General features: G+C 37.4%; 2 protein-coding genes across 2 annotated transcripts in view; one reads left to right on the top strand and one right to left on the bottom strand.

Annotated features, from left to right (window-relative positions):
• LOC139309058 (pericentrin-like) overlaps nucleotides 1–7589 on the bottom strand; it is a 133698-nt gene extending 126109 nt beyond the window's left edge. Inside the window, exons 1-7 of the mRNA XM_070933136.1 lie at nucleotides 7502–7589; nucleotides 6577–6738; nucleotides 5611–5866; nucleotides 5162–5220; nucleotides 4144–4312; nucleotides 2245–2369; nucleotides 872–962 (exon numbers count right to left, since the gene is read on the bottom strand). Coding sequence (XP_070789237.1) covers nucleotides 872–962; nucleotides 2245–2369; nucleotides 4144–4312; nucleotides 5162–5220; nucleotides 5611–5866; nucleotides 6577–6738; nucleotides 7502–7564 — 925 coding nt within the window. The 5' untranslated portion in view covers nucleotides 7565–7589. The remainder of the gene's footprint in view (nucleotides 1–871; nucleotides 963–2244; nucleotides 2370–4143; nucleotides 4313–5161; nucleotides 5221–5610; nucleotides 5867–6576; nucleotides 6739–7501) is intronic.
• A 4322-nt stretch (nucleotides 7590–11911) lies between these two features.
• LOC139327062 (uncharacterized protein C21orf58-like) lies at nucleotides 11912–20367 on the top strand. The gene is made up of 8 exons (XM_070956742.1): nucleotides 11912–11968; nucleotides 13054–13108; nucleotides 13990–14063; nucleotides 14569–14751; nucleotides 15840–15957; nucleotides 18073–18209; nucleotides 19784–19992; nucleotides 20325–20367. Exons 1-8 carry the CDS (start codon nucleotides 11912–11914, stop codon nucleotides 20365–20367), a joined length of 876 nt encoding a protein of 291 aa, XP_070812843.1.
• Nucleotides 20368–20816: the final 449 nt, after the last annotated feature.

Raw genomic sequence — 20816 nt, 5'->3', positions numbered from 1 at the left:
GATTCACTTGTACCTGCTTACAGGCAAAGATTTAAAACCACAAAACCAACAATTAAATCAGTGAAGACCTGGACGGAGGAGGCAAAGTTAAAGCTACAGGCCTGCCTTGACTGCACTGATTGGAATATTTTTGAAAGTACCTCTGCAGAATTAGGTGAACTCACAGAGACTGTAACATCATATGTCAGCTTCTGTGAAGACCTATGTGTACTCACCAGGAACTTGCGAATATACAGTAACAACAAACATTGGTTCACAGCTAAACCTAAGCAGCTATGTCGTTCCAAAGAGGAAGCCTACAGAAAAGGTGATAAAATGCTGTACAATCAGGCCAGAAATGTATTAACAAGGGAGATCAGAGCAGCAAAAAGAAGCTACTCTGAAAAGCTAAGGAATCAGTTCTCAACAAATGAACCAGCAAACATGTGGAAAACTCTTAAAAGGATGAGATGGATAGATAGTATCATCGACCAATGAATATGAATTGGGCAAACTCTGGGAGAGTGGAGGACAGGGGAGCCTGGTCGAATTGTGAAGAATGAGACACAACTTAGGAACTGAACAACAACCATTACTGTCAATTGAAATTAAAAATTTACAAGTGAGTTTGTGATATATATGTCCCCTACTTTTGAACATGAAAAAATTGTATCTATTTCCAAAAATGAAGGTAGATATAATTTAAAATGCTGTTAATTTAAATAATATAATTTAAAAGAAGCTATTAATGATTCCTTTTCTAAGTATACAATAAGACACTAAAAAAAAGCATTCCTTTAATGACACTGGTAAACATAAAGCAAAATACATTCACTAAATTATAGCAAATCTATTCTAATTACAATTTACAATTTCCCAATTTTAAACCTACCACTTAATTCTTGTCGGCTTGCCCTTGCGCCATCCAATTGTGACCAAAGTTGCGCCATTTCTTCTTCTGATTCTGCCTTTAGTTTCTGTATCTACAGAAGTCATTGTAAGTTACAACATCAGTCAGTTTTTACATTAACACGTTACTATATGAACTGTGGAACATTATTAAGGAGGAAGCTGAAGAATCAATAGGAAAGAATCATTTGGATCACATGTACAGTACACAAAGAATATTAATATTTGATAATACTTTAGATATAGGAAGTTAGTGGAGATAATTTTTCTAATCCATTATATGAAGAAATATCAGATTTTGAGTTATCACAGACTCAAATGCTTAAAATCATACTTTTTTTGCAATGATTCTACAAAGTTTTTGTTGTATATCATAATGTTGTGAATTATCAAAGCCACATAAATAACAATTATATTTTTATAGGGCATCTAGGTTACTCTGGCTAATCTCAAAAAATGAAATAAGACCAGGCCTGGTGATTAATTGCAGAGGAGACCACTAGGATATACCAGACAAGGATATACCAGGATATGCCAGACTAGAAAATTTAAATAAGATTCAGAAGACAATGAAACTATTTCATACTGTTGCTGAGACACTAGGACAGCAATGGCGAACCTTTTCGGCACCGAGTGCCAAAAAGGGAGTGCATGTGGCACGAAGTGCCGAAAAGGGAGCACTTCACGCGCATGTGCGCGCTTGTCAGGGCTGTGACCAGGAAGATGAGCTGCCCAGGGGCCATGTGCGCACTGGATAAGGTAGTTCCGGTTTTCGCTGCTGCACATGCACACGCGCCGATCAGCTGGCTGGTGTGCATGCTCACACCAGAAAACAGAAGACCAGCTCTTCCGGTTTCCAGCACTGCCGATGATCAGCTGACAAAGGCCATCATTGCTTGTGCATGCGCCAGAAATCCAGAAGAGGAATGGGTGATGCCATGTGTGCCAGGCGACATGACTCGTGTGCCACTTTAGACACCCGTGCCATAGGTTCGCCATCACGGTACTAGGAGTTGAGCTAAAAGCTTTACATGTACATAGAGATTAGAAACACTAGCGCGAAAATGTTTTCTTCCAGAGCTCTAGAGAATCTGAAATAGCTTAAACTCCTTGACATTATGGACAGTAATATGGATATTCCAAGTGTGAAGTAGGACAGCGCCAAAAGTTGCAACAGAGAAGTGAATTTCTAACTGTTGTCAGACCAGTAGAATTTTATACATGGAAAGGACAGAATGCTTCTTTCACTTTATGGTTTTGTGTAGCAGTAAGGCACAATTCTGCACAACATTTTACAATACTGATGCTCAAGAGGATTTGTCTTTATCAAATACTGTGTCTATAATGCATATTTACCTCCTGCTGCAACTCTTCTACTTGTTTCTTGTTTTGTTTTTTTATATCTTGCATTTCTTTTTCATGCTTGCTCTGCAGTGTTTTCATGGCTAGATGGTATTTATTTTCTAGATTTTTATGTTCCACTACAAAATAATGTTGAATTCTGTTATGAACATTCTTATATTATGAGATGACTCATTTAAACTACCTTTTCTAGTATGAGAAGTAGAGAACTAGAGAATTCTGAAGAGATGTAGGAAAAAAGTAGTGAATTTGATGGTCTGCTTAATTTGTATAATTTTATTTAACTTTTAAAAAGTCACCATGGGAGAATAGGCGACAATATAAATCTAATAAATAAATAAATAAAAAACAAATCATTGAAATTTTTGGAGCAATGCAAAAACAAAAAAGGCTATAACCGAAAGAATTATATGTTTGTCGGTGGTGTGTATGTGTGTGTGTATGTATAATAGATATAATAGAAAGAAATGGGGAAAAAACAACAAAGGGCAAAAGGGATAGCTGTAAAGGAGAGTGGTTAGCAGTTTAGGTACAAAACGTTCTAAACTTGGATAGCTTTTCTAGAATGGATATATATGGAGATGAAAGGGATATGCTGGTAGACAGAATACATTTAAATGTAATGAAAAACAGTGAAACAAGCCACAAAAAATAAAAAAATAAAATGACCCTAGTAATGAATTTGCATGAAATAAAAAGATGTTTTGTTTCCCCACCTGAGTTTCAAATTGACTATGTTGCAAGGTACAAAGCTTAAAAGAATATTACAAAACCACATTCCTTTGTAACAAAATTGGCAGAACAAAAGTGAGAATTCGGCCCAATACCAAGGATAAAGAGCTAATCCTCTCATAAATATTCTTCACTAGATATTTAATCATCCTTATTCAGATCAATATGGGATATTTTAAACAATACAATCAGGAAAAATTAAATATTGTGTTTTCAGTTGGGCATAGGGGCTTATGAGGTCTTATATATTCTTTGCTATAAACCAAGCCACTGGAGATTATCATCCTCCAGAAACCCCACCGCAAGCAATGCTGCTGTTTCTTCACAGGAGAAAAGATACTTAATACTAAATGTAGATACATTACTACTGGTAAATAATGTCCAGGACACTGGGGACAAGACATGGATAAAACTGAAAGAGGAGATTCTTTAGAACTACTGGCAGAAGGTGATAGTGACAGTGTAAGAACTGGAGTAATCCTCACACTATCACTTTTCCTACCAGTGCAGAAGACTAAGCAAATCTTGATTATCTGAGACAAAGAAGCAACATTATTTAATACATATAGTCCTCGACTTACAAAAGTTTGTTTACTGTCCATTCAAAGATACATCGGCACTGAGAAAAGTGACTTATGACAGTTTTTAACTTATAACCTTATAAGTTATAACCATTGCAGCATCCCCATGGTCACGTAATCAGAATTCAGATGCTTCACAAATGACTCATATTTATGACGGTTGCAGTGTCCCTGGGGGTCAGGTTATCCCCTTTTGCGAAAAAGTCAATGGGAAAGCCAGATTCACTTAAAAATTGTGTCCCTAATTTAATGACTGAAGTGATTCACTTAGCAACATAAATTTTGGGCTGCATTGTGGTCACAAGTCGAGGTCCACCTATATAGAGCATCTAGTATTGATTCTGATAGTTACAGTTTCAGTTCGTAATTACTTAAGACTTAACAAATTTCACATCATTTTGTATGCCACTCCACTTTTGAAAAACATACTTCAAAATAAATGAAGTCTACTTTGTATTGATAACAGTAACAAACATCTACTTGTTTTAACACTACAAAATCTTTTATTTTGCTGATTTCTTGACCTCTCTGGGGAGCATAGAAATATTGGAAAAAATTATTCCCAAAATGAAGTGCTTACTTTCAACCTGTCTTTTTTCAAGAGAAAGCGTCTCCATTTTTTTCTTTAATTCTTCAGTTTCTGCTGTTAAGTTTTGCTTCAGCTTGTTCAGTTCAGTCTGATGTTTTACAGATAACTCTTCAGATACATTTTTTAAACTGACATTCAAGGCCCATTCCTTTTTAAGATTCTAAAAGGAAATTAAATTTAATAATGAAAATTCCATTACCTTAACAAAACATTTTTTCCAAATTGGACTCTTCGTAACTTTAGTAACTCTTCTACTCTGTCCCAGTTACTATATTGTAAGATTCACAATAGGAATTCACAATAGGAACTTCAGAATAGGATTCTATTATAAGGCATCTATCAAAACATGAAACACAACCTACCTTTCCCCCCCCCAAGAGCATTAACATCTTACTAATCATCTCAGGATTCTTTTAGCACCTCTGAAATCTGTCTCCTAATGGGAAACACAGAACTCTAAATATATCCTTAACTAGGTGACCTTAGGAAGACTGGAATTGGCAATTTCACGCCTATCCTTGCCTCTTACATAAGGGGCATTCTGGAAGAACTGAAACAGCAACGTTTGTCACTCTTAGCACTGTTGCCCCATCCTTCTTACATACATATATCCTTTTTTCCATGCCTTTAATACAGTTATTACTTTTCTGCACTCCAAGGCAGAGGAGTCCAGAGTTATGGAAGTGGTAATGGTTCCCAGCTACTGATTGCCAACCTATCAGCTATTGAAAAACAGTAGCTAGGATGAAGATAGGAGAGGCAATAGTCAAGAGCGATTGAGTTGCTGCACTGCAATTCCACACAAGATGGACAGTAAGCTCAAGGTATCTTCTGTAAAGTTTAACCTACATTAGAAATGAGAACACCTTATTGACATCTCAAAATTATATATATATAACCTGTTTTTAATTAGCATATTCATATCAAATTCTGAACAATATTAAAACAATCTTCTAATTTAAAAGATAGAAAATGTGATTTAATAAAAGTAACAAATTACATACAATACCTCTAAAATGTTAAGATGCTTCTCCTCCATTTCCAGACTTATTTTCACCTTCATTTCATCTGCAAAATGAAGTGGAACAGAATGGGACTGACATATAGGTTCAAATGAATATTTTTTAAAATTTGGTCGTGAAAGCATTCTTCATTAATTTTCAAAGTTAGTACAAATTTTTGCACATCTTTGTTAATATTCCCTCCTTTAGCTTGTACAAAATAGTCAAAATATTACAAAGCTTGAAATATATGTTTTTATTTAATTTTTTTAAATGTTTTTGGCAACTCATTTTTTTTTTCATTTTATTTAATCACTCTGAATATACTGCATGATCCATTATTACAGTATTTGGGATTCATTTTGCTTCCTATTTACTGCTTCTAGTAATAAATCAGCTCATCAAAAAATCTGGTGTTTTATTAATCATATTGACTCAGAATCTATAAGTTGTATACCCATGTCAAGTTGATGTTTCAAAACCATTTCTTCCTTTTCTTTCTGATTCTGTTTGTTTATATGCTCCAATTCAAAATGGTATCGACTTTGCAGAACTGCATTTTCTTGAGCATGCTTATCATTGAGCATTTCACGGAGCTCCATTAGGGCAATTTCCTTCTCCTTTGTCAGATTCATTTGCATTAGCTCCATCTGAGATGTGCATATGTTATTTGAACTTAGTCTTATGGCATCCAGTTTAAGATTATCTGGGACCTACAAATGAAAAAAGACAGCATATGAATGAATATGCTTTATTATAATTATCAGTTTCTCACAATATTAGAGTTCCAATGCTGTGCTCCTTGGAATCAAGCTGCTACTAAAAACAGAAGATATATTAGGTTTATATGGGGTTTTGAGAGCAGCATGCTGTTTCCTCACAGCTTGGTTTCATAATTAGTATAACATCATGCTAACAATATAAATGGCACAAATTAAAAACTTCATTGGTTGCAATTAGTGAGGATTTAAGATCTGCAGTAGCCAAGGACTTTATTATTCTACTAGCTGGATACCTGTGCTTTGCTACAAAACTATGTGATGGGGCTTGATAAATCGACACTTACAGCTTGACAATTAATGAGTAGTAGGCCTCTCCTCTCCCCTTCTCTCCCTCAGCCTTGCCCCACAGAACCCTATCCTATCCTATCCCCTTCTCTCCCTCAGTCTTTTGCATTTGGAACAGATTTCTTTTCAGGTGGGGAGGGAGAATAGAACTCCTAAGCATCAGACTGTGTTAATAATAATATAGGAAATACTAATGCTCTGATGGTCATTTTGAAAAATCATTTCTTAGTGAGCACCTAGACGCCAAGAGGAACATATGTGGCAAATTTCAAATTTGTAGGCTTTACGGTCCTGGAGATTTTGTGATTAATGCATGAGTGGTTTTCGCTTTTATATATATAGATTGAATATTGTACCTCAGCTTGCTGCAGCTCCCCTTGAAGCATAGCTTCCACTTTTTGTTGCAAGTCTTCTAATAACTGCTTTTGTTCCTCCATCAGTTTAGCATGCAGGTTTTTGTTCTCATCTTGACACTTAAAAAATTCATCTATGTCATAATTTTGTTCTTGTTCCTGAACCTAAGGAGAAGTAAAGAGCATTACATATATTTATACACAAGAACATTCCCATATCATCAGAAATATGATAACCAGATTTCAAGGTTGGAAACAAAATTTGCTTTTTATTATAAACCTGAGATCCAGCAGCTGCAGTAAACATATATTTGGAATTAAGTAACTCCAAATTCAAGACTATTTTAAGTATCAAAACCAAATTTACAGTCCTTTTTTTTATTGAGTTTTCTTCATCAGCAATATGTTTTACTGTTTGGGGTTGGTCATTTTTCCTGCTGATTTTAAAAAAATTAGATCAGGAATGTGCGCTGTTCTATTTCAAATCACCAAGCTATCCAGATATACCTTCACTCTTCTGATAACAGCATAAAAATTATTAAAGTGTATATTACTTTTTTTCCTCCAAGATTACAACAGTTTGATTTGTATATCATTTGCATACTACACTAAGATAGTTTTAATATTTCTTTGCTATAATTGGATGATTAGCATCGTTATTTATCCTATGGCTGTTGCTACAAAATTGTGCTATGAGGCAGGGCTACGGACAACCCCTTAAAAGTGTGTGTGGGGGGGGAGAAAGAGCCACACGCCGTGCAGACACGCGCATCCCACACCTGAGGCTGAGAGAAAGACCCTTCCTCACCCGGTACATAACAGTCCCCGGACACTCCGGATGGAGCATTCGCCCCCTCCCCCAGGCAGCTCGGAAAAGCGCCTGCACTCTGCGACCACCCCATCCCAGAGCAAGTAGAAAGCAACGCACTTCTGGAGGAGCGCGGGGGCTGCCAGCAGCCTCTCGAACTCCTGCCGGATCTTCCCCTTCCATATCCAACCGACGACCCGACTCTCGGGCCAGCAACGGTCGCGCAACCCGTGGAGGCCTCCAACTTTCAGCCAATGGGCTCCCTCGGCGTCATCCAGCGCCCCTCCCACCCAGGTGCCCGGCAAAGCCGAAGCGAAGCAGCCTCGGCGCCATGTATTGGAGCGCCGGGAACCAATAGGGAGCCAGTAGCAGGGCGCGACGCTCCAAACTGAGCTGGCGGCGCAGCTTCCGGAGCCTGTAATCGCTGAACTGGGAAAAGCGAGGGGGAGGCGCCCTTAGAACTCCGAAGCTCTTTTGGGGTCCTTGGGGAAACAAAGCTTTCTTTTGGTTTCGATTGTCGAAGTTTCAAAACTGCAACCTGTCTAGGGGCTTCAGTACTGTATACAAAAGATGGAGTAAGAACGGCCTCTGAAAGAAACTTATGTAGTAAATTCCCTACGAATTCATACGAGCCTGTTTCTGCCGATCGTGCACTCGAAGTCCCTGGCACGGCCGTTTCTATAGTAGTTTTCTGTTTACATTCTTTTTCACCTTTGTAAGCCTAGGTCCTAGGTCGTCTGCGATTGGGCGAGCAAAGAAAATGAAATTGCAGAGTGTTTTCGGACGGCGTACTGATGTATTACTTTTGTGGAAGAAAACCATAAAGCATTAGTAATTTGTACTGTCCAATAAATTTTCTCGATCACAGTCCAATCTAGTACACTATTGAAGAAAAAATACAATATGTGTATATATTGGGTATACGCACACCCCCGTTACGATTCGAGCATACAGGTTTAACAAATTATTATATATATTTTACCTATACCTCCATTATGAGAATAGGGAGCATAGCGAAGCTAGTGGTGAGAACAAATGAATTATTGAACCTGGCATGGCTTTTTAAAAAGGTAGTTTCAGAAAAAATAAGACCCAGAGTTGGAAAATAGCATTGAGGTTCCTTTTTTTCGCTATCGGGCTGTAAGGCCTCCTAGTTTACAATGGACCTATTTCACCCTCCTCCAATGCGTTAAATAATGTTAGTAATTTCCAAGAATCGAGTTCTAACTCTTCATTTTTCTCTACAGCTCATGCGGATGGTTCCCCAAAGAAAACTCACAACCATAATTTGATCCAGAAGAACACTTTGCACACTCTGTTTTAGTTTTAAATTTCACTCCCCGCCTTCGTTCTCAAAACTATTAATACAGTACAGTGAAGCAAAAACATGGATTTCCTCCATATCGAAGAGCCGCCGGCAATAGGAAGAGGAAAAGGCAGCACCATAGATTTTAACTCTTTGATGTTTATGAATCAAGCTCTTTTCCTCCTATGTTAAACAAAGAAAATTCATCTTAAGAAAAATGGACGTTTCTCAAGCGCTAATCAGCAAAAAATGATAAGAAATATAGAGTGGAGCAGCTTCAAGGCGCCTGCAGTTTCCTTGATGGCTTATGTATTTCTTCCCTGAAAAGACCTGGAACCAACTGTATTAATTGCACATTTATTATTTTGGTGTTGAAGTGTTTAATAGATTTTTCTTATAAATGTGAGATTGGATTTACTACATAACAAGAGTGAACTTTTTTATTTACAGCACTGAAGCTGCATTCTGCTTCTGTACCAATTGAAATAGTTTGTACTATTAAATAGTTTGTACTATTTCAATGGCCCTAATTGTGGATTTTTGATACCACCTTTTATTGAAAAAATCAGTGATCAAACTGATTTTATCTGTCAAACAGAATTTTAGGTAGGCTTTCAAGTTAGGAGAAATTACAATACTATGTATCTTCCCTGGCCGTGTATATAACGTACTGTACTTAAGTTAGTGGAGGCAAAGTATCTTCAAGTAGTTTTTGACTCCTGCCCACTCCTTGGACAAGTCCTTGTGGTTTTCTGGGCAAGATGTTCAGAACCGGTTTGCTGTTTCCTTCTTCCTGGACTGAGTTTTGTGCCTACAGCAAGACTAGAATTCACAATGTTTTACTGGCAACCATGATTTCTACAAGTCAGTCCACCAATATGTTTTAAAGACTGTTTCATTGTACAGGGAGTCCTCAACTTACATCCACAATTGAGCCCAAAATTTATGTTGTTAAGTGAGAAATTTGTTAAGTGAGTTTGCTCCATTTTACAATTTTTCTTGCCACATTTGTTAAGCGAATCACTGCAGTTCTTAAATTAGTATTTAGTTGTTAAGTGAATCCAGTTTCCCCATTGACTTTGCTTGTCAGAAGGTCACAAAAGGGGATCACATGACTCCGGGACACTGTAATCGTCATAAATATGAGTCAGTTGTCAAGCATCCAAATGTAAACCACGTGACCATCGGGATACGGCAATGGTCATAAGTGTGAAAAATGGTCATAAGTCACTTTTTTCAGTGCCAAGGTAACTTTGAACAGTCACTAAATGAACTAGTGTAAGTCGAAGACTACCTGTATTGATGAGCTAACCTTCAGTTCACCCATATATCTTCTCATTATTGCATATCTAACAGGAAGGGTTAATCAACTAACTTCAGGACATAATTCTTTTAGAAAGAGGCAATTATTGCAATGTTTTTGAAAAAGACGCTTTTGAGGCCAGAGGACTGTAATAACTAACCTAATAACTAATCTCAAGCATTTTCCAGGGTCTGTTGAATGAAATTCAAGTCCTATTGCTGAAACTCCACTATCTGAAAATTATATTATAAATTGTATTTAAAAATCCATCACCTAAGAAAACTGTATGAATGTGAGAAAAATGGAATAGCATCATTTCTGACAAATGTTATGAAACGTGTGAACTCAGTCTAGATACATTTTAAAATGTTGCCAGTGAAAGATTGCAAATAAATCTCCCTTGGCTGTGTATATATAGTACTGTACTTACCGTAAGTTAGTGGGAGCAATGTACCTTCAAGTCATTTTTGATTCCTGCCTACCTAAGGAATTAACCTGGAAACTGGTAGACTGAGCTTTGGTACCACCCTAGGCACAAAGCCTAGGGTGGTACCAGCTCAGGATAGCCCCCGACCTTCTTTCCTTCCGTCGCGAGCTGAAGACGTGGCTCTTTTGTCAACTCAACTGATACGTTTGGGGATACACTGTTATAATTTTAAACTGTTTTAATAGGGTTGTTGATTTTAATTGTTTCATTGTGATTTCTATTCGAATTTGTCATTTTGTAAGCCGCCTTGAGTCCCTAGGGAGAAAGGCGGCATATAAATCGCAATAATAAAATAAATAAATAAAACCAGCTCAGTAACCTTGGGCTAGTCATTCCCTCATAGCCCTAGGACGAAAGCAATGGCAAATCACTTCTGAAAACACCTTAGCAAAGAAACTGCAGGGATTATCCAAGCAGACACTAAGAGTCAACACTGATTCAAAGGCATACACACCTACATACACACACATAAATGTAATGGATACATACTATCTCAGATGTAACTGCACTGACTAGACTTCTAATTAATAATGTAGGAAAGTATTTTTCACATACTGCCCTGACGGTTTTTGCAATAATTTATAATTAGAAGTCCTGGGAAAAGAATTATATTAGGCCATATGAGATAGTATCTCTTTTGAAGTAACAATCTTTTAATTATTAATTGGTACATTTTGTTGCTTGGGATTTCTTTAAATTTTATCTGTGATTGGCCAGAAATGGAAACAAATATAGGAGACCTAAGTCAGCGGTCTTGATATACAGCTATATATTATTATTTGTTATTGATCAAATGTGCTTTAGATTAATCTTCAGCACAACTATACAATCTTCATTCTATTTTTCTTTGATTTCTGAAATCATGACTTTAATGAACATAAGTTGATGCTTTATATTGTCAGATATTGGTCATAGTATGAAATTTCAGGAATTATTTTTTAACTACAGTTTGGGAAACATTTGGTTGAAACTTCACCCATTTTTGTTTGTTTGTTTTCTGTCTTTCTCTGATGACCAAATATTGTATGAGTCAGGTGAGTACTAATCCTTGGAAATACATATTGTTTAAATTGCAACCAACAGATGTGAAGCTAATTCATTCCTTAGGCTTAACAGAGTTATTAAGAGGAGGGTGTTAGCAACGCACAGGGTTGGGCACATTGAACTTGCACTGGAAGAGTCAGCAGCCCTAAAGAAAATATTTCTATTGTTCTAGTGAAACAATATCTTAGCAACCCTGTTGAGTGTACATTTCAAAAGACATGGTGCAGTATAAGAAGTTTCTGTTCTCCTTGTAACCACAGCCTGTAGCTGTGGTTACTGAGGAAAAAATACATGGAAATTCATAATGAAGCTGGGGAGAGAGAAAGTTAACCCATGTTCAAAATAATGTAGCTTACCAGACACACATTACCTTGGAATTTTCCCCCAGTGATGGAATCTGATGTGGCTGATCACATGACCCGTCTGAAGCTCAAACTCCTTGAAAAGGTAAGCTGATTTTTCTACAATTATATCCAAGTATTAACTATCCAGTAATAGGGCAGAAAAAATTTTTTCAAAATGAAAATTTTGGCATAATGAAGATTTTTTCATCAGCAGTTAGCTGTCTCATACTGAACATGTCAAGAATGCTATGTATGCATAAATATGTACCTTTTGTCAAGCATTCCTGATACTTTGGGCCTTTCCCCAATTTGTCTTGATTTCCTACCTGCCTATCAGAAAGTCTTACTGTCATAAACTTTACTGTCCTATTGCCAAGCCATATCCTGCTTCTATTGCCTGTGTTCCGTAAATTACTTTGGAGGAACCAACTGACAAAATTACACAGATACTTGAAAAGTTGCCCAAGAAATGTGTTAGAATAGTGGAGGAAACCCTGCTTTTACACTGGTGTAAAAGGTAAAGGTAAAAGTTCCCCTCGCACATTTGTGCTAGTCATTCCCGATTCTAGGGAGCGGTGCTCATCTCCGTTTCAAAGCCGAAGAGCCAGCGCTGTCCGAAGATGTCTCCGCGGTCATGGCATGACTAAACGCTGAAGGCACATGGAATGCTGTTACCTTCCCACCAAAGTGGTCCCTATTTTTCTATTTGCATTTTTTATGTGCTTTCAAACTGCGGGGTTGGCAGAAGCTGGGACAAGTAACGGGAGCTCACCCTGTTATGTGGCACTAGGGATTCGAACTGCTGAATTTTCAATCGACAAGCTCAGCATCTTAGTCACTGAGCTACCATGTCCATCTTGAGCCACCGCGTCCCTCTCCCTCTACACTGGTGTAGCTAAGGACAATTTTACACTGATTGCTGGCTAGGGTTAAAATATAAAGCAAGTTTACAAGAAAGAAAATGGATGTCAGAGGGCATTGATGCTTTCAGTCCAAGAGGGATGTCTACTCTAATGCTGTATAATAGCAAGTTGAGTTTTATGTCATTTAAGATTTGTCTAATTGTTTCCCGCAGATTCCTTTTCTTAAGAATCAACGTTTTTTTACTATGAAAACTTAACATGTTAAAATTAATGTGAGAAGTTACAGTTTTTTTTAAAAAAAGAATCGTATTATATTTTTCCACAGAAATTAGAAAATGAACGTGAAAACTTGGATGACTCTGAATCACCCTTCTCTACAAGTAAGCAATTAAAGCATATTTGTACTGGAATTATGTATGATGTCAAGTCATGGATTGCAATAAAGAATTCTGCAGAATTAATCCTATCTGGATTTAATATCTGTCTAAAAATATTTTATCACACCAAGTTTTATTGATCAGGTTACCTAATTAATTGCTAAACATGGAGGATGAAAGTTAAAAATATCAGCGCAAAAGCATTAATCTAGGATTGCAGGTCTGTGTATATCTACTTGCAGAGCTGTCCTGAAATCTCCATATGGCAATACTTACCTGTTTATAAGTATGTTGATATAATGTACCCTGTTTCCCCAAAAATAAGACATCCCCTGATAATAAACCCAATCAGGCTTTTGAGGACATGTACTGAAATAAGCCTCCCCCCCGAAAATAAGCCCTCCCCAAAAAACAAAGTGCTGGAAATCAGGTAAGGCGGCAAGAGGAGCCCCATCTTGCTCCACGCGCCCCAAAATAATAAGACCTCGAAAATAAGGCCAAGCGCTTATTTCAGGGTTCAAAAAAATATAAGACAGGGTCTTATTTTCGGGGAAACACGAGTATATTATTTTTATTACTTTTCACTATCTGTTTAATGTGTTTATACTTCATTATTAGCTGCTTGGAGTCCATCAGATCTGGGATAGATTACAAATATTGTTAAATAAATAAATAACAAACATGGATTGGTTTGACTTGCAAAAGCTCTGACCCAAAATATGACCCTCCTTTTCCAGTTCTTTCTCTTGCTTGCAATGTCAGCTTCAAGATCTTCTTTAAGTGGAGTGACAATTTTTGAATTCTGCAGCTTTGTAGTTTTGCTCTCTCTTTTCTCTTCACTCCTTTTTAAATGACATCTTAATGTCACCCATATTTTTTTGCAGGGAATTATGACAATTATGGCTATGCCTTACAAAGTGCACTGAGAAGAAGGAAAGACCTTTTACAGCAGCTCAGAGTATGATATCCCTAATTCTTATCATTTTCTTTTAAAAATGGAATAAAATACATCTTCTTCTGCTCACTTTTTACTATGTTAATATGATGTTAATAGAATAGTTTAGTTCTTTGCCAGATAATATTATCAGTTTAGATAAGGTATAGTGGGAATTTAGGAAAAGTAAAAATTCTAGGGAAAAGCAAAGTAATTTTAAGTAGGCAAATTTGGGAGGAGAGGCAAGAAAAACATTTTTGCATCATGATTTTTTTTGGGGGGGAAAGGAAAATCTCTTATAGCACTTTTAAAGTATAATAAAATTGGAGGTGGAGTTATGCAGTATGACATCTATTTCCCTACAATATGTTGAATACAATTAATGAAAAGTTTAATGTTCATTTTTTTTTTGCTAATGACTAGCAAGAAATGACTATATACTGGAAATGTCTTCAGTTTCTGTCTTGTTACAGGTTGGTTTTCTTTAAGCAAATGTATGCGTTTAGAAAAACTATACTTTGTGTTATAGGAACAAAATCTTTTGGAAGAGATTTCAGTACCACAAAGTTTACCAAGAATTCATAAAAAGTCCTTGAAGCCACATCATATCTACCAAATTCCTCCTCCTCCTCCTCCTCCTTCTCCTCCTCCTCCTCCTCCTCCTCCTCCTCCTCCTCTTCTACCTCAACAACCAAGAATTATCCAGCAAACAGTAAGTGTTTTCTGCTTTATTTCAAGGAGGAACAAAAACTCCCCATCAAACTAATCCAAGCAAAACTAACTGTGGGCACAAATTCATTATATAACAAATCTGGAACATCATTTCATCAGTACATCATGATTTCATAAGATCCCTTGGGGTATTATTGGGTTCCAGATTTTATAACTAGCAACTCAATTGCAGATATTAATGAGAACTGTAATATATTCACTATCTAATTTCTTCATATTAGGCTATGCAGGTTTCTGCATATCAAACAGGCTGAGTTACTTTGTTGTGCCCTGATCAGATGGCAATTCTTGATGAACAAAATTTGCTGGCAGATTTCAATTCCTTAATTAATTACCCTGAAGATGACACCACATATTAATTGGTGAATGGTCCAACAGTGTATACATTAAAGCACTTTAGCACTGGTATGATAAATTTAATATTGAAGATTTAAATAAACTTTACGTTCGATTTGAGTGAAATAATCTGAAATCCCAAAACCCTAGATACAACTCTTAGAATTGTACCAATCATGAACAAATGTAATTTTTAATAGAATTATTAAACACATGGGAAATAATACTCATAAGCATTTATATTGTTACGTTATGTTATGTTTTATGTTATGTTACATACTGTAGTGTATTATCAAATCAATTTATATGGTTGCTACAAATGCAATTCTGGGCAGCTACCAACATATTAAAACAATAGAAAAAGAAATACAACATAAGTGTTATATTTAAAATGCTTGTGTTGTATTTCTTCCTCTATTGTTAAATTAAATCTAATTTAATTTTTTGTCCCGGTCTTTCCCCACTTCTTTGTAATGATCTTCTTCTATAATGATCTTTTCAATCTTTGTGAACCAGCATGCAGTTCTTCAGAACATACACCTTTGCTAGCCTCTCTTCTCTCTCTTCCTAGCTTTCACTGTTTGTTTGCTCAGTGAATTCTATGTAAGTATAACATTTTAATTGTTCAATATGTTGTCCATTAACTTCATTCAGCTGCAGATATACAGTAACAATGGAGTGACGGTTTACTTTTTGACTATTCTTTTTTTCCATCTTTTTTTCTTTTGCAAGTTACCACAGCAACCAGCAACCATAATTCAACAAATACCTTCATATCAGCCACCACTCATTACACAGATTCCAACTCCACAGTCCTTTTCAGTACCCAGATCTGGGAGTATTAAAGAAGGTATTTGTGTTCAAAACTATAGTTCAAAAACTATAACTATGTGTACACTATGTAGGAATAACTCTCATTTAATATAGTAGATCTTATTTCAAGTCCAAGGAAATATATCTAAGATTACAGCATGCTGCAGAGCTACAACCCTATGCAAATTGACTCAGAATTAAGTCCACTGGACAGAACTTGGACAGGATTGTTGATAGGGCTCCTATCTATGTACACAAATTTAAGAGTAAGATTGGTTAGATTCAGGGAGACTAACAAGATTTTATTTCTTCCATTCAATTGTGTTCGATTCTCAGACACTAAACAAGTCCCTGTAGTTTTCTTGGCAAAATTTTTCAGAAGTGGTTTGACCTTGCCTCCTTCCTAGGGCTGAGAGAGAGTGACTGGCCCAAGATCACCCAGCTGGCTTTCAGCCTAAGACAGGAATAGAACTGACAGTCTCCTAGTTTCTAGCCTGGTGCCTTAACCACTAGACCTATAATGGCGAACTTATGGCACGTGTGCCCAAAGTGGCATGCGAAGCCATGTCGCCCAGCATGCGTGGCCTTGCCTGTTTGTCTTTTGGGTTTCTGGTGTGCATCCGCATATGATGATCAGCTGTCCTTCATTCACGCGGCAGTGCCAAAAACCAGAGTGTGCATGCGCGCCGGCCAGCTGATTGTCGGGTGCACGTGCTCCAGAACTCGGAAGTTTGGCTTTTCCAGAGCGCGATCCCTTTGTGTGTGTGGCAATGCCGAAAACCGGCCTGCACATGCATGCCGGCCAGCTGATCGTCGGACATGCATACACACTAGAATCCAGATATCGGCTTTTCTGGAGCGTGGTCCTGACAAGTGCGCGCACACGTTTCCACACGATGGTTCACCATCACTGCACTAGACTAAACTGGGTCTCAACTTTTAAGTAAAATGGCATAAAGAATGCCATTTTTTTTTTAATTTTCCGACTTACAAGGTTTGGGGATGCAATTTAAAAAGTAAAGAGTAGCTATGGAAAGTCTGGTTGAATAAGAGGAGCTTACTTTACTCTTCTTTACTGATATAACCTGTGTCTGTGTCTGTATTATGTACTGGATAAATTTAATACATGCAACAAAACAAGGACTTGTGGATAAGATAGTGGCACCAAGTGACAGGAAATTTAGATCTGCACACAAGTGCTAATCTTAAATTATAATCAGACAATCTAAATAAATACCGTAAATAAAGGGACAGAAAAGGTGAAGTCACACCACTGACCAATGTAGCTTTGAAAAGAAATAAAACCATTCATGGCACTTTCCCTGACAACTTTACCATACTGGCAGGGATGTCTCAAAATGGCAGGCATAAGCAACAGAAGGTAGAATGGTGTCTTTGAGAATTTATTTAGTTCTCACCTTTATTATTTTTACATAACTCAATGACGCCTGAACATATTCAGCAAACCTTCCTCCTCCTATTTTCCCCACAATGATAACCCTGTGAGGTGGCTTTTAAGGCAAAGGCAGGACTTGAACTCACAGTCTTTTGCTTTCTAGCCTGGTGTCTTAACCACTAGACCAAATTGGCTACCATAATGGCATGCACGGGGCAGTTGTCTTCAGCCTGGGATCTTGGTTCAGGTGCAGAGAATAGCTGAGAAAACTTGTCCAAAGATGTGGCTGCTTTAAGGAGCTACAAAAGATGCTACTTGAGCACTCTGCACACTCTAAATAAACATATATTACTCTGATATAAGGTAGGCAAGTAGCTAAGAACCTGCTTGGTTTTTTTTCATTCAATTGAAAGATTTATGATGTCCTTTCCTAGATTCTGTCTGGACAGTCTTTGAAAATAAAGGAATTGTTGAACTAATTATTTCCTTCTTTGTTGAAGAACTCTGTGTACATCTGTAGTACGACCACTGTGTGGTACGACCACTGTGTAACTTCCAAGTTGTTAACATATGCTATTGTAATACTTTTAAAGTATAGATTTGGCAGCTCAGCTAATACTAGGCTGCTTGTTTTTTTAAAAAGGCATTGATCTGAGAGATTATGCTGTTCAAATGGCTGTACTTCACCCTTTGAATTACATTATGTTCTCCATTATAACCATAGGATGGTCTTGAATTGTCTTTTATCCGTTATAGATATGGTAGAAATGATGCTAATGCAAAATGCACAGATGCATCAAATCATTATGCAGAACATGATGCTGAAATCCTTACCACCAACATATTCACCAACTAGTGGGTACGGGGTCCCTATGCTTCAACATGGACAACAGGTAATAACTATTTAGTCTGAATTGTATCTGTACATATTATTATTATTATTATTATTATTATTATTATTATTATTATTATTATTATTATTATTTATTAAATTTGTATACCGCCCTTCTTTCGGACTCAGGGCGGTGAACAGCCAGAATAAAAACATTTATACACAAAAGTTAAAATAATTATTTAAAACTAATTAAATAAAATTTTGGCCCATAATTTAAAACATATCAATTAAAAATCAGTATCAAACGTTAAAACCAACATGAAATCAGGCCAGCCCGGCTAGCTGAAAAAAGTAAGTTTTTAGGGCCCGACGAAAAGTCCGGAGCTCTGACATCACTCGTATCTCTGGAGGTAGATCGTTCGAGAGGGTAGGCTCTCCCCTTGGAGGTCGCCAGCTGACATTGTCTGGCTGACGGCACCCTGAGGAGGCCCTCTCTGTGGGAGCGAACCGGCCAGTGGGAGGCAATTGGTGGCAGAAGGCGGTCCCATAAGTACCCTGGCCCTAAGCCATGGAGCGCTTTAAAGGTGGTCACCAACACCTTGAAGTGCACCCAGAAGTCCACTGGAAGCCAATGCAGCTCGCGCAGGAGAGGTGTCACGTGGGAGCGCCCCGTCGCTTCCATAATCCCCCGCGCGGCCGCATTTTGCACCAGTTGGAGCCTCCGGGTGTACCCCAAAGGGAGCCCCATGTAGAGAGCGCTATTTATGTGTGCTAATCATTTTAATGGTCAGCGTCATTCGAACTGAGATTCTTAAAAGGATGGATTATAGTATACAGATAGTTCTCATTTAGGGACCACAATTAGGACTGGCAGCTCTGTCATTAAGCAGAGTGGTGATTAATTGGCAAATCACACAAGCGGGACTGCGCTTTCATTTTCCCCACTCCCCCACTTCTGAAATGCTCAGCCCAACACTGGTATAATTAGCAAGAAAGGAATTTATGTTTCTAGTTACAATCATTGGAGCGGAAGAGATTACACATGAGTAAGTAAGAAGGCACATTATGGGAAATATACATCAAACGGAATGCACTGGCACCAGGAGTCACAAGTGTACCACATAAACAGCCTGCTGTATTCCTCATTGTGTGTCTGCTTACTTCTTATACTCCCTTCCACTCCATTCTCTCTACTGTGGGGGAGGGGGACTAGCAATTTCTGTAGGCAATCTCCTCTGTATCTGACCCTTTTTTCACCTTTTTTTTTCACCTTTTGAAACCTAAGTTTTACAATACTTAAAAATTTCAGTACTGAAACTGCATGCACCAATATACTGTAGTAGTTTTGGCCAACTTCAAAAGTATATTGCATTTCCAATCAAAACAAGTGAAAGCATTATACAATGAAATGTTTTGTGCTTCTTCCAACATGAAAGATTGGCCCTCCCTGAGTGGAGTTTCTTATGGTGGGAAGTGAGTTTGTCACTGATTTATTAATGTATTTTGTGAGTCTGAAACAAAGGAGAAAAAATGGATAAAACCGTAAACTTCAAATCAGTATCGAAATCATGGCATCATTTGACTTGATGTATTTAATATATTATCCTGATTTTTTTAAAAAAATATCTGCAGCTTACTGCTCCTATTCCAACAAGAGTGGAGAAATCACGACCATCAACTATACATCATCATCACTATACATCTTTAGGAGCACCAGTTATTCCTTCTCAAAGTGGCTTCCCCATGTGGCCATTAGTTCTGCAACCTGGCCTTAGCCCACAACTGGAAGGTTTCCCATCTGAAGTACATAATCTGCCCATTCCAGTTAATGCATCACACACGTAAGTCAAGAGTTTGCCACAGTAGGAAAACTGGTTTCGAAGTTTTCTAAGACATTGGTTCTATTTGTTCCCTTTTTACAGTATTCCAGTTCAGGTACATTTCTTTATGTATTAGCCATAAAGAATCACAGAGAAACAACAATAAGTTGTTGTGAAATATCAAAAGTCATTTTTTCAGGAATAGCAAGTTCTGTTATATTCCCTATAGCAAGTCATATTTGAGTTACTTTCAATTGCTCAAAGGTGCACTAAAAGGAAAAAATAGATAAATCATATAAAGTTAGATCATTGTGTAAATGTATATTTCTAACTACACATTTTCCTTCCCAAAGTGTGCCACCTCACAGACTGCTTGGATTACCTTCGGGTTTGTAGATTCCATAGCAACAATCTAGAAAAGGTAATTTGAGTGCCGACTTCCTGTATTTATATCAGGGCTACGTCAGCATGCCAGATTAGCCCTTTTCTGCCTGCTAACTCAATAGATTTGAGATGTTTTTAATTGTTCAACTAGGCATAACTAACAGTAACAGTGATGTTCCTCAGCTTGCCCTATCGGGCTTCTCTCATAACCTTGAGAGCTTTTCTGCTTTCATAAAGTGTGAGCAGAATAAAGATGAACAATCCTGAATCTAGGAAAGTCCCCTTTAGATTTATAGGAGTACAAACACATTGACTAGACATGGTGGGAATTATAGCCCAAAACCCCTTGAAGCTTGAGTTTGGACATTTCCAAATCTGTATCACCTATTGAGGAGGAAAGTAAGCAAGCATCTTTTTCCAATTATTGTACAGCATAGGAGTTCTGGTTGCATCTTCTTGCA

Source organism: Pituophis catenifer, unplaced genomic scaffold (genome assembly GCF_029215685.1).
Source record: "Pituophis catenifer annectens isolate HBS135680 unplaced genomic scaffold, rPitCat1.0.hap2 SCAF_1, whole genome shotgun sequence".
NCBI classification, from domain to species: domain Eukaryota; kingdom Metazoa; phylum Chordata; class Lepidosauria; order Squamata; family Colubridae; genus Pituophis; species Pituophis catenifer.
This window is presented reverse-complemented; position numbering and strand designations above follow the sequence as displayed.

What these genes read in the sequence shown, in the direction of transcription:
- LOC139327062 (XM_070956742.1), top strand. Translation starts at nt 11,912, where the DNA reads ATGGAATCTGATGTGGCTGATCACATGACCCGTCTGAAGCTCAAACTC. An exon ending in CAAGAATTATCCAGCAAACA is followed by an intron (nt 14,752 to 15,839) that starts GTAAGTGTTTTC and finishes TTCTTTTGCAAG; the next exon opens with TTACCACAGCAACCAGCAAC. An exon ending in TGCTTCAACATGGACAACAG is followed by an intron (nt 18,210 to 19,783) that starts GTAATAACTATT and finishes AAATATCTGCAG; the next exon opens with CTTACTGCTCCTATTCCAAC.